This window comes from Eleginops maclovinus, chromosome 18 (genome assembly GCF_036324505.1).
Source record: "Eleginops maclovinus isolate JMC-PN-2008 ecotype Puerto Natales chromosome 18, JC_Emac_rtc_rv5, whole genome shotgun sequence".
In the NCBI taxonomy this organism is placed as follows: Eukaryota; Metazoa; Chordata; class Actinopteri; order Perciformes; family Eleginopidae; genus Eleginops; species Eleginops maclovinus.
The window spans coordinates 19,686,468-19,704,523 of NC_086366.1; the positions used below are offsets into that span (position 1 = coordinate 19,686,468).

The following is an 18,056-nucleotide window of genomic DNA, read 5'->3' on the forward strand; positions in this document are numbered from 1 at the left end:
TATTAAGCAGTGTTACTTACTGTACACAATGTCATATTTGTTTTCCTAATACATCTGCAGTGCCAATGGGAAGCCTACAATGACTGTGAATGGCATCAACCAGGCTTGGCTAGACAATAGTGAATCTTAAAGAGAAGTGTTTCTGTTCCTCAGATGGTTTTGTTGAGACTCTGCCTGCATGAGTTATATCAGCACCTTGATCTGAACCTACCTTTTGTCAGTCTGTCTTTGAGGAAGGATGGCCAAGTACATGCCAGCAGCTCTTTGTTACACAACCGAGCATGGGCAACTTTCCCTTTTGATATAATATATATTTTATCTCATGAGGTTTCACAATGCCCCACACATTGTCACACTCAGACCATTTGATTATTTACATCCTTAAAGCTAGTTGACTCTTCCTGGTGGCCATGAGTATATATTTGTTTTAGGTTTATCCTTATACAGTTAAAAGGTACAACTGAAAAACAGGAGGTTGTTTTGCAGAAGGTCCTCTGTCACTCCAGATAATCCCCAGAACAAACTGTAAACTTTTTGTTTGCCTTTGTACAATATATTCAGTAGGGACTATTTCCTGTATTACTTTTCTCAATGAGGTCTGTGTATTATTCAAAGTGAACGGGACATTGTTTCTAGATAGAAAGATTAGTATGGAAAGTAAAATTTTCAATGCTTTGAGCAGCACACATTTAGTTCCATCCACGCTGGTCCAGTGTGTTGACGAAAGTCTGAGAGAAGAATATCACACATTTTGAGCAGAAAATACACTCATGCTTAATAAATCGGCCAAGTAGAAAATGTTTTTTATATTTGGTTGACTCTTTTCCAAGAGTCCAATTTTATGTTGATCATTTTGGCTTGATTCAAAGAAATAACAGGCCAGTGTTGTAGCCTACAACATATTTAATACATATTTACAGGCACATGCAGTACATACAAACATACTTCCCTGTTCTTCGGCTACACATCTGCCTCTCCCCTCCCAAAGTGCCCTTTGTGTGTATTGATTTTTTGTTGGAACAATGAGACTCCATGGCACTGGAAGGTCAGGTTTCTGCTGTCACAGAGCTGTCTGAGGTCGGTTTGCTATTGCTGCCACTGCTGTGCATCCCACAATAACACTAGCAACATCTGAAACACTTGCTGGAGACTTGAGAATATGTTGTGCACACCCATCATCAAGAAGTTAGCAAAAAAATGGATGTATAAATCTTGAATCACTTATAACAACATGAATGCAATACACATTTTTGAGGGAATTATACATGTGCTTGTCACTGATTTTGAACAAACAGTGATAATAAATGCAAGAGATTTAACAGGAACTGGAAAGTAACCAGTCAATATAATACCGTTTACACTGTGTTACATGTTTTTCTTATTCTCACAATCTGCTGATGGGTGTTAGCGCTGTTGTTGTCAGATAGTGACGGCTGGGTGTGTGGCGTGTGTCTGCACCCAGGGAGACCCACCCCCGAGCACAATCTAATGAATGGAACATCATCTCGTCAATCATGGGCTTTGTTCTGCTCTCCCCCAGCTGTTTGAACTCTGAGATGAGGATAATCTCAACTAAAGGATGAGGTTTTTACTTGTCAGCAGACCTCTTTTTTTTTTTTGTTCCCTGTTTTGCATGACAGCTCCCACTCTTTTTTGTTTTTCCTCCTCCTAGTTTTGTCTGTTCCCCTGGCTATCAGTAGGGGGGAAAAATAAAAACGTCAGTATTGTTTTTCAGTTAAACTGTTGGCCTTAAGATGGTGAGAAATGGAAAAAAAATGATAACTACTAAATCAGCAAGTAAAGCAGCAGCCTCATCAGTTTTTATCAAAAAGGCGTTGGAAAGGGATTTGTTTTTTTCAAAGGCGGTTTATATTAAAGCTCCTGTGTCAAGACAGATTGATGATTTGTTTATACTTCTTTGAATATCCGAATGATTCATGATGAAATTATTAGACTTCATTGTGACCATGCCATTTCAATGAGGTGGTCAAGATGTTACATTTGAGGAAATATTGTAATCTAATCAAAACTTTCTCATTTAATAATTCTTGTGTTCTGTGATACCGATAATAATCAAAGAGGAACATACTTGATTACAGTGACGCTGTGGTAAGTGTTTGCTTTGCTCCTCCACAGTGGCTGTGCATATGAAATGTCAGTTAAACTGTGACTGCTGTTGGCAACACTTAAACTTCCCTTGAAAAGAAAGAAATGTCACTCAGTGAGACCAACCAGAAGCAAGCAAGCGGTTACATAATGTTGCAAAATCAGGGCATTGTTTTTTATATTCATTCATGTGGTTGTTGTGAGCAAAGTGGTAGATTATATGGTGTTCAGTAACTGTTTAGGTAATACCATTTCTGGATGTTTTTGGGCAGACCCAGGTTGTAGGTGTCCTTTTAAAAGCTCTAGATTGGCATAAGCTAAATTGTTCAGATAACAGGTTAAGTATTGGCCTGTGTGGCAAACCCAATCACTGTAATTGCTGTCAGCTACCCAGCCTACAGTCTTATGACAATGAGACTATATTGGAATGGAATATTTGCTTTGACCAACTGTTTGTGTTCAAATCAGCTGATGTAGGTAGATGTTTATATACCTTCTTCATCCTTTCGACTTGTAACCAGCAATTTGGAGTATAATCGCTCTTTGTTATGCAGATAGGCATCTCTCTCCTTTCACACTATAACAGATTCACTGTAATTTGTAGGCTGGTAGTGTAATCACAGATAAAGGTCTAATTACAGAGCCGCCCCCTGTGTACAGGAGTGTGCAGATATTTCATGTAACTTCTTAGTGGTGAAGAACTTTATGTGGGCAGGCAGGTCTTTATAACAAAGCTGCATGTCTACAGTATTTGCTAAGTGGAGGATGTTCTGCTTCATTTTTCACTCCACGTTTCTTAAAATGTGAAGTGTCTGTCTACTATGCAACCACAGATAAGCAAACTGCACACAACTCTTGTAAGACTTTCTTCCTGAGGACCTGCTCTAACCTTAACCTTTCATGGCCAACCCCTAACCTTAACTGTTAAGGTTAATGTCTTACCTTAACCCTTTACAGGTTAATACCTTACTTCAACCATTCTAAGCCGATGCCTAACCCTAACCATTGGAGGCCATTGCCAAACCTTAATCATTCAAGGTCGATGTCTAATCCTAAACTTCTTTCAAGTGTTGTGTTTCTTGACACGACCAATATCAGTGGTTCAAATTTGTATTCCAATCTGCAAACGCGTTATGTGTATTTAATTATCTATTTTCTCAGACACCACACAATGATATATTTGTTTTCTATTTTTCAGAAATAATAACCTGGATTGTTACTGAACATTCGCTTTGCTCGCATTGTTAACAGGCAACCAGGCTGCTTATTATTAATGTATTCACTCTTGAAAAATGCACTTAAGGTGATTGCAGTGATTGTATAAAACATCCACATTTCAAGTGGAAAGTGTTTTGTAATTGAGAGCGTACACAACAAAAAACAATTCCATTCCTAGTGACATCTGTGTTTCCACACCAAGCATGTTGCCATATTGTAATGCACTCAATTGTCAGAGCACATTTTCATTTTCGCTAACAGATTAGTTTGCTGCATTCAGCAGCACAGTCTTTTCCAGGTAAATATTGCATTTTTTCAAACTGTTTCAAACTTTAGCCAAACTCTGTATTTCATTAGCCCCAGAGAAGCCTGAGCCTTTTAGGAGAATTGATCGGTTTAGTGTTTTGGAGCGAATTGATGTCGCAGTGTAGTGGAGGGGGTGGTACTCACATGATGCTGTGGTGCAGGGCAGGCAGAAGAGTAATGTGATCAGGGAATGCTCCTGTGTGTCTGCTCTGCTTAATACTCTTCTGAGTTGTTTTCAAAGTAGAATGAAACCATGTCTCTTTGTTCACTTCAGACTAACTAGCAAAAAAATGGATGTATAAAGCAAGGACGCCATTTTCCCTCTTCCTGCTGAGCATCACACTCCCCCAGTGCTAACAGCTCTCCACTGTGTCAACTAACCCATCTCTGCTGAAGCTAGCATGTCCTTTATCCAGTTATGTCAGTCTCATGGAAAGCTCCCAACCCCGCCACCCCAATAGCCACACATGCAAATGGAACCACTATGTGGCCTCCTGGGACAGTGCTGCTTTAAAGAGTCATTGGTCTGGAAGATCCAAGCAGGACAACAAATGATGTATCTATATTCCTGGAATCAGCAGTGAAAAGGAATTAGTTTCACACAAGCTGCATCCTACTTGAGGGTCTTTCTTTTACATTCAAAGCTTGAGGTTTTGGAAATAAGTTATGATTGTCTGTCATCATATTTGATGTCATCACCTAAAACAATAATTAAACTAAAATAGTATATTACCAATATTATAGTGTAGCTGAATCTTTATATGCAACTATTTTGAAGTACTGGGTTAAACTTAATGAAGAGAGATGGAAAAAAGGAAGAGAAGGTTGATTTAGAACTTCAATTTTGAAGTATTCGGCACGTACTATACTCAGGTCATTTAGCCCATGCTCTTTATTATAGATTGACTTGAACCAACTGAACAGGTAGAGGCCTTTTTCAAGGGCATTTTGACAGGACCCACAGGGGATCAAACCTTTGCCTGACCTATGTGTCACAAGATGCCCCCCCCCCTTCTCCACCAGGCCACCATGCAGAGCCATATCTTAGGTTAATTTGCAACACTCCTTGTAACTGCATGGCCCTGAGGCCATATTTTTAAGTGCAATCTGAAATGAAACCATTAAGTAAATTGCATTTTTCTTGCACTGAAATTGAAGGCAGGTGGACAACATGTACTTTAGATAATTATGTTGTTTGGAATATTAAAGGGATGATTGTAATCCTGATGAAAAGCATATCTGCCATGTTAAGAACATTTAAATATCCCTTTTTTGTTTTTCATTTTTCCATTAGAAACCCTTTTAATAGGTTAGTGGTGTTTTCTATTTTTGATTTTTCTCATTGGAGATTAGATTATCATATGTCCTTGTCTAAATCTAGCCGGACTGAGAGGAAATGAGCACCCTACAAAGACGCTCTTGTCCTTAGTGATCCAGCTCGGTTCTAATTTTGGCCTCCTGAGACCAGCAGCCGGCTTTTATTAGATTATAGCCATGGAGCAGATGAGACAGTAGGTGATGTATTATAGAGAATAATTGGAAAATTGCTCATGAACTTAGGAGCTCTTTGACCCAGAATACCCATATGTCGTTCACCAACCCAAAGGGTCTATTAATGCATTACTGTTGATAGTCTGATGTTTGTTTCAAGCTAAGGAATGTAATGGGATGAACTCTTTTGTCTCTTTTAAGTGCCCTGTTTGATGTTGCGGTTTCGGCGTAGTCGTGAAGAAAACCGTCTCTGCTAATGAGATTAGGCTCTTAACTTAAAAAGCTATAATAAGCCTTTATTTCACTAGTGCCTGTCCCTCCCAGTTTTATGATTTTCTTTGTAAGATGTAATAAGTGTCTTTTGTCTTTGGTTAATAAGCTTCTCACCATCTTTATATTGATGGTCACAGTACATTAGTTGTGGGAATATTACTACAAGCACCTAGGGGGAAACTTTCAGCGTTTATATTTTCTGCAGTTTTCTCATATTTGTGTTGTGTAACGACTTGATGGACTTGCTTCCCAGTGATAACATACATCATCAGACCCATTAGTGTCAGTGATGAGCCATGTATGCTGTTCAATCAGCAGACTGGACAAGTCATATTTCTTCTCCTTCTGATTCTGACAATCGAGTCAGTTACTAAAGGATCATTTATGGCACACACGAAAACTCTTGTGAACACACACTTTTGAAGTTGTGTTGTGTTGTCAGTATTTGAGTCATTGCATGTGTTTTTCCATGCAGTTCACCGCTGTAGTAGGAGGGGGGAGCTGTCTTTCTACAACAAATCAATATATATACCCATGTTAGTACTCACCACACTGGATGGAAGCTTTTACAAAGCTTTTTGTAGAGAAAGGAGATGATGCCTAACCAGTCTAGGGAGACTAGAATCGCACAGAACAATACCGTAATTGAGGATCATGAGGGGGAGTCCCTGCCTGTGTGGCTGTGGGACTGGGCATCTCACTGATGTCCACTGGCCTGGAGACCCCACAGCAGAGGCCTTTTCCCCCTAAGGCATGGACGTGACCTCATTCAGCTAACTAGGCTTCAAAATACCTCCGCCCTCCCACCATCCAACATGCATACACGCATGCTCACACACCACACTTGTATCACTGTGGCTGTGGTCCCTCTGAATGGTCAGCTCACATTATGACTCACATGACATTGCCCTCTTCTTAAAGGGCAGTTTGACCCATAACATGCTCAGTAAAGGTCTGAAAGAGGAGGGGGAGAATGGTGGAGGATAAGAAAAATGTGTGTCTGTTAGAGAGAAGTGGGAAATGACTTTTCAGATATGATTCGTGTTAGAACAACACTTATTTTTCTTTTCACTTTATGGATTTTTTGAATTTCCTTGATGTGCTTCAGCTTATGACTGCATCTGATCAATTATGTCTATGTAACAGATTCTATGGGGTGCATTATTGTTATCTTTGTCATGTCTCTGCCTGTTAAAGCCTAAAGATATGTATTCTAAAGTGATATAACAGATACCATCAAGAAAGCTCCATTTCTTAGAGGCTGAAACCAACATTTTGGGGATTTTTGCATGAAAAATATTGAACAATTATTTAATCATCAAAGTTGGCAGTTATATTTCTGTTAATCCATTATTGATGATTAGTTGACTAATTGTTGCAGCTGTAGTTGATTGATAGATTAGGCGATTAATTCAAAGACATTACCTTAGTAATTGAATGTTGTATTGGGCATTTTTCTTCTTTCTTTCATTTCATAAAACAAACAATTCCAAAAATAAGCAATAAATTATCAATATTTATAAGAATGAACCCAATGTCAAATAGATGTATCTCATTGCTCTTGTATAAATATGGTCATACAAAACGTTGTATACAATAAAAGAGAGAGAGAAGCAGATTGATTGAGTTTTTTTCCCTCTCTGCCATCAGCTAGTGTTGCAAACAGCACCATGGGTCGATGGATCAGTGGGCCGCCCACTCTCCACTCCTACAGCTCAGTGTACGCCTCCTAATTTTGGCTCCCTGCCTAGTCTATTTGCAGAATCTCCTTCTCAGATTTGTCTTTTCTTTGTAGCCTTTCAATGCCGATATCAGGGATGTCACACATAAACAAGAAGACTTTATGACCATGTTGTTCACACAGTCCCGCTGTGCAGAATGATGCAACTCAATAAAATAAAAGAAAGCACACTGGCACTATTCGAAAAGGATAACTTGGATCATGTGCTGGTGAATCACTCATACCCTGCAGCCCAGAAAAGCAGAAGGATTCAGTTTTCTCTGCTCCCTTGAGACAGATCCCTCTTCTCTATTGATCAGAGTGCATACTGAAAGCTACTGAGTTCAAGACAAGGCAAGGTCATGTAAAGGCTTAAACCCATCAAATGAATTAGCCTACACACTACCCTTAGACTCTAGAATTGTAACTTCAGTAGAAAAATGGTTTAGGGGTGTTTACTTGTGTTGATTGCACAGCATCTTCTCCTACAAGCCTGAAAATAAAACATGTTATCAGGTTAAACAATCAATAACTCCAATTTCTCCTGTCTGCAGATGGCAGGTTACACCATATGCCCCGTTCTGTGGGACCAGATGTCAGCGGCTCAATTGCTCCCCTGACTGGAGATCGCAAGTCGTCTGCCCCCATCCACTCCAGCCAGCCAGTGCTCTTTACCTTTGATGTGCCTGTGCGCCACTCACACCACGGCTCCCTGTCCAACAGTGCACCCCAGGACTACCTCCTCCTCCACCAGTGCATGAGCAGGAAGACAGAGAGTGCACGGTAAAGATCACGACCCTCAGGCGTCCTGTGTCAGTTTCCTGTTATCCATTGATGCAGGTCAACGTACAGGTTTAGGACGTTTCCTCAGCTTAGAAACCTCTAAGGGAAACTACTGTTTGTGCGTATGAGTCAGTGTGTGTGTGTGTGTGTGTGTGTGTGTGTGTGTGTGTGTGTGTGTGTGTGTGTGTGTGTGTGTGTGTGTGTGTGTGTGTGTGTGTGTGTGTGTGTGTGTGTGTGTGTGTGTGTGTGTGTGTGTGTGTGTGTGTGTGTGTTTGTTTGTGATCAAGCATTCTGGAAATGCCATTATGTCCTTACACATCTATTCAAATGATTTCAGTGCTTTTTAATTTAAATTAATATTTTATGTAAAAGTATTGAATCATTCATAATTCCTTATATGTCATATGTCCTAAAGACTTATCATAGTATTTCATAAATTATCAATATTTAAATAACATAGTGTGTCATTTAAATATTTTAAGTTTAAACAATGTTTGGATAATCCATTGTATGAAAAAGAAGAACATCTAAGATTGCAAAAATCCCTTAAAACAATATTTCACATTGTTTATACAAGTATCAGTATGTTAATCACATTGAAACAACAACATAGAAAAATGTCAGAAGATGGAAGTACTTATTGAGTAACTATACAGTATGTATAAGGACATGTATGCCTATCTCAGCTACATGCTGAGCTCGAGATCAAAAAATAAATGCACTCCTGAGTTTTCCTTTAACATTCACTTCACCTCCTGCTGCCATCATCCCCGCTCCCACCAATCAAAAGGCAGCTTTAATAATGATGCCATTCACCAGATAGCCCAGCACAGTAGATGATCAATGAGGGTGAGGCTGCAATTCATCACTCCTATAGGTTTAGACTCACACAGGGTAGAAATGCCCTCTCAGCCACATGATTTGCACATAAATCTGCTGTGTTGGAACTCTGTGAAAAGCAGGAAATCAAACCTCACAATCCATCTCATCAGCTTTATGCAGATATATCTGTCACTCCCTCCCAGGCTCCTGCTCTGTGGGTCTGCTAATTACGGCAGGCATCTGGTGGCTGGGTATGATTTACGTCAGAATGAAGCTCTGCTGCTCTGATGACCACTGCTATGAATTAATCTACGTAAAAAGCCCTGTGATGTCAGGCAGAGTGATGAGCAGTATTATTGATTAATGATTTTAAATCCAGACAAGAAAGCAGAACAATTGATGAAATGCAGACAGAGAGACAGCGAGAGCAAAATGATGTGTCAATATTAATTATAATACTTTGATGCATTATTCATTTAAAATGGTTTCATTTATAAGCAAGATTGAATGTTACCATTAGAAACCCTGCAGTGTAGCTAACACATGTGCATAACTTCTCAAGAGAGATTAATTCAGACATACAAAAACGACTCACTGGGGATATCTTATCTTTGCATTGGCCAACTAAATCGGACCATTGCTCACCTAACTGGCTAGAAATGTCCAAGCTGTAGGGTTGCTCTGGTTGGCACTCAAGGTCAAGCCCTACTAAGGAGCCTGAATAAATCAGGCATGTCCCTAGGATAAGACACTGTAGGAAAGTCATTGCCTTTTCCTGCTTAACATGGATGGCCTCCCCCTGTCAACATACAGAAAACATGAGAACAAATCAGCTTCTCCAGGAAACGTTAAGAATACTAAAACTGAATGTGTATGCTACAGTAAAGCTTCATGATGGGGCTCAGGCACTGATGGCAAGATGTGTTGCTTTTTTGAAACCGTGCTAAGACCAAAAGTGTTACAGTGCCATCTAGTGGCTTTTGGGGTAATAGCTGGACTTTGTTTTAGATCCTACTGTAAGAGACAGTTCTTAGACATTTGCCATTGTTTTTGATTGGAGTTTGAGACAGATGTCTGCTTTCGAGAAAAACATTTAGGCACTTAAGAAAGTAGGGACAATAAAAAATGAAAGTGTGGATTTGTTTATTTTTCTGCATGTCTTTGTCTATGTTGCAGGAGTGCCAGTTTCTCCCAGGCCACAAGAAGTAATCTGTTTGTGGGGAGTGACTCTGCGGTGCAGAAACTCTCCCATGGCTTCTCCCACTGTCTGAATGGCATGGGTGCTCAGCTGCACGGCTTCTACAGCCTACCAAAGCCAGGCAAACACCAGTTACCGGGTCATGATGACTCTGAGGAGGCATGTTACGTGCTTCCGCGAGGTTACAGCTCCGAGGCACCGGCTCACAGCGGACTGGGTGAGCCTGATCTTGAAAACGAGGAGATTTATACCTTCAAAACACCCTGCAATGCACTTGCCACCATGCACAGCAATGAACGTGCACATGACAATTATGACCTTCCCACAACACCTGGCTCCTTTTACCAGATCCCACGGACGTTTGATAAGAATCACAATTCCTTGACACCCTCCAGCTCTGAGTCCTCCTGTGCTCCTCCTCCCCGGCCCCCTAAACCTAGCCAGGGGTCAGAGGGGCCGTGGGGGAGTCCCCATTCTGTAGGGAGCCAGAACGGAGATGTGACGGCTGCAGTGTCGGTTATCCCACGCAGGAATACTCTTCCTGCTGTCGAGAACATCAGGCTGCACAGAGGTACACTAAATGCAATCTGTGATGTATTGCTTCCCTAATGTGTTCCTCCTCAATGCTACTTTTTAAAAAGGGGTCATTTAATGCTGATTTTCAGATCATACTTACAACGATATGTTTACGTGGTTTAATTTGACCTAACATTTTTTTTCTCATACTATTTGTCTGAGCATCCATTTATTTACCCTCTCTCGATTTACCCGCTACTTTTTAGCACCTGATTCTTTAACCTAATTTCCATGCATGCTTGCAAGAAAACAGAAGGCGAAATACTTTTAATAAATCTGCATGTATAGGAAGGTAAGCCACATCCGAATGGTTTGTTGAATCCTATCTTTTCTGACTGAGGCAGCCCACAAAAAACTGACTAGGTTGTCATACTGTATCTTACACTTTGTGAGCTGGTAGGCATTCATAACAAACAAATGAAAATCACATCCACTTAGAAAGAGGGTTTTTCATGTGTCCCCTTCAAACACAATCTCAGTTGACTCATAAGGATCTAACAAAATCTTAACATTTCACCTGTTTCCTGTTTTTCAAATGCAAGTCACACTTGATCAGTCTGTTCTCTTGTGGTATGGCAGTGACTTTGTGCTTCCTTTTCCTCCCCCTCATTCTATCACTCTTTCACTCTTTCTCTATCTCATTTTACTGATTTAACGCGAGCAGCTGAGCAGAAACAAACGGGCCAGTCTAGCAGACACTGCTCTGTTGAGACGCTAATGAAATTCAAGCCATACAGCTCGCTCCAGAATTCCTCGTTCCAGGCTGATAAGCCATGAAAAAACAGCCGCAAACACAATGCAGTGCCTCTTATTATGCTGTGTTCCCTGCTTCACTCAGGCCTTGTATAGCCATAGACAAGAAATGACCTGCGACCCTTGTTAGTGAGTCTACAGTCTGTTCACACACCTGTGCTGTGAAGTCTAATTATAACCCAGTGAAGCATCTAATGAAATGTCACTTTAGTTCTGTTTGTTTCAATAGAAAAAACTAGTTTTCTCCTTGAAATGTCAGGGTTTTGTGATCTTAATCAGCTGTTTTTACATCATAATATTTCACTTGAGGTGCTTTTAGAGTTTATGGTGGTAGTAACTATTGATTTCTCTCTCTACAGGCTCCTCGTTTGAAACTAACAGCCATCACCGTCCCATCCATTTCAACAGCTCAGGCCAGTCTGTGGAGTCTGTCAATGATGGGTTCAGCTCCTACCTGGTGAGTCACTCTCTCAGACAGATGCTGGTAGTGTGAAAACGACGGAAGAGTGAGCAAAAACATTTCCACTGTATTTACTCCAACTGTTTCAATTTTGAGCATGACGAGTTTAAAGGAGTCATGTGCCCTCTGTTTCTTTTGACACCAGAGAACCAAAGCGCCTCTGACTCGCTCAGACAGCGGCAACTCGGATGACAACTATGTGCCCATGAATCCCGGCTCCTCACCACTCAGTGCTGCCCAGGCTGACAGTCCTAAGAATATCTACATCCCAATGAGCCCGGGGCCACATCACTTTGATTTCCCAGGGTTCTCGGCTACGTTACCTGCCCGTAAGGGGAGCAGTGCCTCCCTGTGTCACCGGCCCAGCCGCCTCAGTGATGTCACACCACCACCAATCAACCGCAACCTCAAACCTAACAGGAAATGTGAGTTTTTCACAGCAAGCTTCTCATCTAAAATTCCTTTTTTTAATAGCCGTTTTTGGCTTTGAATCAGCTCTCAATTTGTTGTTGTTAATTGTTTTTAAAAATACACAAATTAATGTTGACAATGTCTGCTCTTGTTTTCCACAGCAAAGCCAACACCTCTTGATTTGAAGAACAATGGGATCATTGATGAGCTGCCATTTAAGAGCCCAGTCACCATGTCCTGGACACGGCCCATGTGAGTCCCATATCAGTCATTCGAGCTCACACACACTCACACACACACACACACACACACACACACACACACACACACACACACACACACACACACACACACACACACAGTTTGATGGTACAGATTGCTGCTGTATTTGGTTTCTGCCTGAGGTCAGAAGGTAGAAGCACTCACAGTCTTATCTGCTTTGCTTTAGGGCTGCTATGAACTCTATGTCCTCCCAACACTGTCGACCCATCTCTACACAAAGCATCACCAGCACTGACTCTGCAGACAGTGAGGAAAATTATGTGGCTATGGTAAGTCCCAATAGCTGGAGGGGAGATCAGGAGAGCACATCTTGTTCCTTGTTGTAATGATCCACTTGACCCTGTGTGAGTGAAACCTTCCTCTTGTCTCCCTCTTGTCCCCATTAGCAGAACCCTGCGTCTACCTCCCCTGCCGTGAGCGGCACCAGCAGCCCGGCCTCCAGGAAGTGTGGCAACGTGGACTACTTAGCGTTGGACTTCCAGCCTGGATCACCCAGCCCACACAGAAAAGTAAACAAATGATGTTTCGTTACCTAACGGGCATTGGTCTAAACTGAATTCATATTTTCAAAACTCTTGACATAGTCTGCAAAAGAGAAATTCAAGATGTGTTGATTGATTTCACACAAAAAGCAATCAATGACCTCCTTTTGCACTTTTTTATCAAAGAAAAATCAATTTGATGCACGTTTTTAAAACATTAACATTATTTTTTCAAAATTGTTAAAAACACACTCACAACAGAATGATAGCACATTTCTGGAGTAACATTAATAAAAGAAATCAAAAACTTAAAGCATATCAGCATATAGCATTTTAGCAAAAGGCTACAAAGGTGTTCAGTTTTATTTGCTGCATTTTAAAGACAGATTTTACAAACTTAAGGTAAAATGTAATCATTTATGTAATGGTTTCTTTCTTTTTGTTATTAAGTTAGTGCGTTAAAGGTGACAATGTGTAGTTTCTTTATTCGACATTTTTGCCTGTGTTTTGTTTAATCTAGCTCATTTTATGACATGTATGAAGCATTTTGATGGTTTGAGTGAGTTTAAATAGGTTTGGGCTGAAATGCATTTTGGCAATGCAGGCTATGTAAGGAGTTTTGACTGTAGTTAACAAAACAACTATAGTTTGTATCAGCATTTGTTTTTATTTCCATCTCACTGCAGTACGCCCTCAGGCCAGATACTCACTTCTGACCTATTTATCATTCTGCAGCCCTCTACATCCTCTGTGACCTCTGATGAGAAGGTGGACTACGTGCAGGTGGATAAGGAGAAGACCCAGGCACTGCAGAGCACCATGCAAGAGTGGACCGATGTGCGGCAGTCTACTGAACCTGCTAAAGGGGTCAAGTCCTGACACTGACCTGTACAAAACAATAACAAAAAAAGGAAACAAAAACCCAACCTTAAGTCAAGCATCTCCTGTATCGCATTTCTATCACTATGAATTCTGGTTGGGCTTGTTTAAGACTGAAACATTTGGACAGAAAGCCATAACCTATCCTATGCCTGTTCTCTGTGATGATTTTTTACTGCAATGCACTGCTAACATGCAGGATATCAGGCCATACAGTTGAAGCTCTGCCAAAGCTCTTCATGCAGACTGTTATATAGCGGTCTACGGATATTTGATAATGTATATAAAAAATATCACCCTTACTCATCAATCTATCCTTTATAAATGAAGTGTTCCATCAAAGCTGTCTCACCCTCTGCAAACAGTTTGCATCTAGCAGGTTATTTACCCAATTGCTGCCATTTAAAAGAGTAGCAGAAGCTAACTGGTCGATAACCATATTAATATACTACGAGAGAACGCTTACTTGTCTCAGGAATGCCAAGATGCACTCCAATTTTGGCATGCAGGCTGACTCTCTCTTTTCACTTCAATCTATCATTTGTGCTGAGTCTTGCAGAAGCAGTGAAGAGATTATTTTCACTGCGGGCAATCATTTCAGCTTAGCAGTGCATGTCTGGTAAGGAGAAGGGGGAGGGGGGGAATATAGCCCTACAAATACGTAAAGGCCTGTGTCAGAAGCCCTAATGATGACTGTACAAGGCTGTTGCCTGGGTTTCAATTAGGCATGTGCCCAAACCATGTTTAAAAGCTGGCAGGCCAATTATCTCGACGCAGGTACAAAGTCAGTAATGCACAGAATGGAGAGGGCAAGACCAGAGGAGAAGAAGCAGTCTCTTGAAGCTTTGTAGGCTTGACTCAAGCTGTCAGTTCACTTCAGGTAATATTCTAATGCATTTTGTTGTAAACGTGCACTGACCAAGAAAAAAAAGCAAGAGATGTATTCTCATGGAGTTCAGATATCTCCTATCTTCTCTATCTCTCCCTCGAGACCATAAATACAAGCTGAGCAGAAGGATAATAGCTTATTTATGTTTTCCCAGAATTCAATCATTCACTGATGTATGTCTCCAGTCTTTGATATTTCACACACTACAGCTATGTCTCTGAAGAGTAATTGTTTCCTGTATGTAAATTATTAATAGAATGACATATTTGCAGCACATCTCGATGACTGTTTGATGCACTTGTCTGAGACAAAAGGTGCACCACAGTAATGTTACATTGTGCTTTTCCTGCCACCTGCCACCATGAAGATTTGCCAGGGATAATAGTCACTTAAAAAAAAAAAAATGGTTTAGGAAAGAATGTTTTTTCTTAATTTCCTGAACTCTTTTATTTTGTTTAATTTGCCTTACATTTTCATTTCAGTTCTGACTTTAAATTTTGCCTTGGAGAAATTGAATTGTTCACAATATTATTCAATTGAGAGCCATATTGTATTTAGGACAACTGAATGATCATTTGGTAGTTCATCTTAAGTCCAGTATTTCATTGTGGGCTGGAACCACTCATGGGTTAGTAACCCGTTTGATCTTTTTATGAAAAGTGTGGCCATGCAGTGCTGGATGGTATTATTGATTATTTCATTAAGACTCACTTCTAAATGTTTTTCTACCATTTTTACTGCTTTTTGTATTCTTTTTATCATTATTTTTTTACTGATACATGTAAGCAAGTGACATTAATGAGGATGGGGTCCGGCTAAATTAAGCTAAGTTTGTTACAGTGTTTTTTTATTCCCAACATTGAATTCTTATGATCTATACATGAAATGGGGAGGCTGGTAGTTTGTGTTGCACTGGCAGAGGCCTTCCCTGGTGAACTGTGATTCACAAAGAGCGAAAGCAAGAGAGGAAAGAAAAGACTGAAGAAAAGCCTGTCTCCCTGTCAGTCTCTGAAGTGAAATGGATGTGTAATTTATTATCTAGAGATACCCGTTGTAAGCAGAAGAGCTGTGTATGTGTTGTGGTAGATTGTGAGTTGTAGTATGTTAAATGACAGCCTGACTGGGCGAGATTGAAAACACTGCTCAGATCTACTGTCAGACTGTCACTGGGTTGACGTACTGTACTTGTAGAGATTGTTTTTTAACCACTGTTATTGCTACTACTGTAAAGCATTTGCAGATTGCTTGTGTGTTAATTTATTAATTTATTGTGCATTTTGCAGTCGACACTTGTAAGAAAAAGAAAACAACCAAACAAGGAAACCCTCTCTCTACTAACATTGATGTATGCAAACTGTCTTGATTTTGTGAACAATATGACAGACGATGCCAGTGTCATGGTGATGTGGTACAGTTCATTTGGGATACAACATTGTATTCCGTTAGACCTTAACTGTTGACCTAGAATAAATCAAGAAGTGAAAGTTTGGCGTTTAGGTTTCTCTTTAAACATGATCTAAAACACTGTTTTCTGGCAGCCACTGATGCCATCACTCATCTCTCACCCAAACATTCCCAATTGGTGCTGTAATGCTCAGATGTTGAATGTCTGCTGCCCCCTGTTGTGTAGGACAGCAGCTGCATTAATAAAGTACATTGATAAATGGATAAAGGTTTGTGGAATCTGATATACATACCAGTGGTTTCAGTCCCGATTCATGAGTTTTCATTAACCAAAATCGTACACATATGCAGTGTTATGCCCCAAGTTTTTGTCTTGGCATGCTGGAAATGTGACCAAAACTGCATTTTGACAAAAAATGTCAATTGATACATTTTATGTCTAATAACTTATAAACAAACACTGCATCCAGGATCGATTGAATTCATGCACGTGTTAAATGAATGCATGTGTTTCATGATATGACTTTAATTTTCCAGTAATGCCCAATGACTAATATCTCATTTAACCATGGAGAAAATAAAGATGACTAATCGGCTAGAAATGTCAACAAGACCGCAATAACAGACTGAAGACAGGCAGCTGCAACAACAACAACAACAACAACAACATAGCTTCAAAAATAAGATTCTCTCTCATTAGCAGTGATTATGATCCATAAGGACACAGACGTCTCTGGTACCTGTATTTTATTCCAATTTAATTATTTTATATGATGATAAAGGATCTACTGAGAACATTTAATATTCATGAACAACAGCATTACCACAATCCAAATATGTTTTTCAACAGTCAGTTATCAATATATAAACATTGCTGGAGTACCAAAAAGCCAGGAAGGGTGATGTGAAATTTGCTATCAAGTCGTCACTGAACTTTTAGCTCTAAAATAATAAAACATAAACCCTTTCTCAGTTATTTACCAGTTCTGCAGGTGTCCTCCTTAAATACAATGCATGAATTGGGTTCTTAAGTATCTCTGCTGGCTGTCAACTTCTTTTGAAATCCCCATGTGTTTATGATGATGGTCATTTAATGACTCCACTAAGACTACAAACGGGGGGACACTCAACAGCAAAGAATAAACTGAAACTTGAGCTGTAATTATTGCTTGGTAGCCATGGTAGTCAGTCTAATGAACCTGATGTCTGACGGGTCAATCTAGATCCTACTTCCAGGTCAGTATGGTGGTCTGAGTGTCATAAAGGTTTGTCCCATGCCTGTACAGTCAACAGTGTGGTGATTGCAATAGCTAGTTTTCTTCCCTTGTCATAGCAGCCTGGGGCAGGATGCTAAACCCTCACTTGCTCCATTGTTAATACAATTATTATTATACTTCTTATTATGTTTAAGGGAAATGTTGCCAGGAATAAAGCTGGGCTAAAGTTGCCAAACCAACTAGTCCAATAGCTCTTTTTTGATCAGCAATATAAAAGGTTTTTGCTGTTGTGGTTGCATAAATAAGTGAAGTCAATAAATTCTTCAGTCAGACCAAATGTAATTACCGTAACCAAACTTGTATTACTTTTTGATAAGCCGGCCTCCACAGAGACTGAGATGGGCCTTCCCAGAGCAGTAAAATATAAAAAGTGACCTAAAGTGAAAACGTATGCGTCCCGTCATGTAACACCGTGGCATCCAGACTTGTTGGTTTTTTAAAGTTACAACCACAATGAAAAATGAATGGTATAAACAGTGTAATTCCATGTGAATACCAATCTCCACAAATAATGCTAAGCTATAAACCACTAACAGATATTTATACAAATAATATTAATTTGAGGGTGTTTAAAAAAATACATGTTATTTGAAGGGAGCAAAAGGCAAATGTAGACCGAGGGCATAAATAAGGGGGATAAAATATACACTTTTATTTTCCTTTTAATAATGCTAACTTACACTAAATGTTTTTTGTCATGTCATTAGTCTTTAAAATATAAACAAA

The 18,056-nt window shown here is 40.0% G+C and overlaps 1 protein-coding gene across 3 annotated transcripts in view; it reads left to right on the plus strand.

Annotated features, from left to right (window-relative positions):
* Positions 1-16,321, plus strand: part of gab2 (GRB2-associated binding protein 2) — a 34,184-nt gene extending 17,863 nt beyond the window's left edge. For 2 of the 3 annotated variants that reach the window (XM_063906722.1, XM_063906724.1), the window contains exons 3-10: positions 7,669-7,897; positions 9,896-10,488; positions 11,606-11,703; positions 11,852-12,131; positions 12,279-12,369; positions 12,566-12,668; positions 12,786-12,908; positions 13,617-16,321. In XM_063906722.1, the coding sequence (XP_063762792.1) occupies positions 7,669-7,897; positions 9,896-10,488; positions 11,606-11,703; positions 11,852-12,131; positions 12,279-12,369; positions 12,566-12,668; positions 12,786-12,908; positions 13,617-13,760 (1,661 nt within the window). In that variant the 3' untranslated portion in view covers positions 13,761-16,321. The remainder of the gene's footprint in view (positions 1-7,668; positions 7,898-9,895; positions 10,489-11,605; positions 11,704-11,851; positions 12,132-12,278; positions 12,370-12,565; positions 12,669-12,785; positions 12,909-13,616) is intronic. The other variant, XM_063906723.1, reaches the window with a different exon arrangement.
* The last annotated feature ends 1,735 nt before the right edge of the window (positions 16,322-18,056 follow it).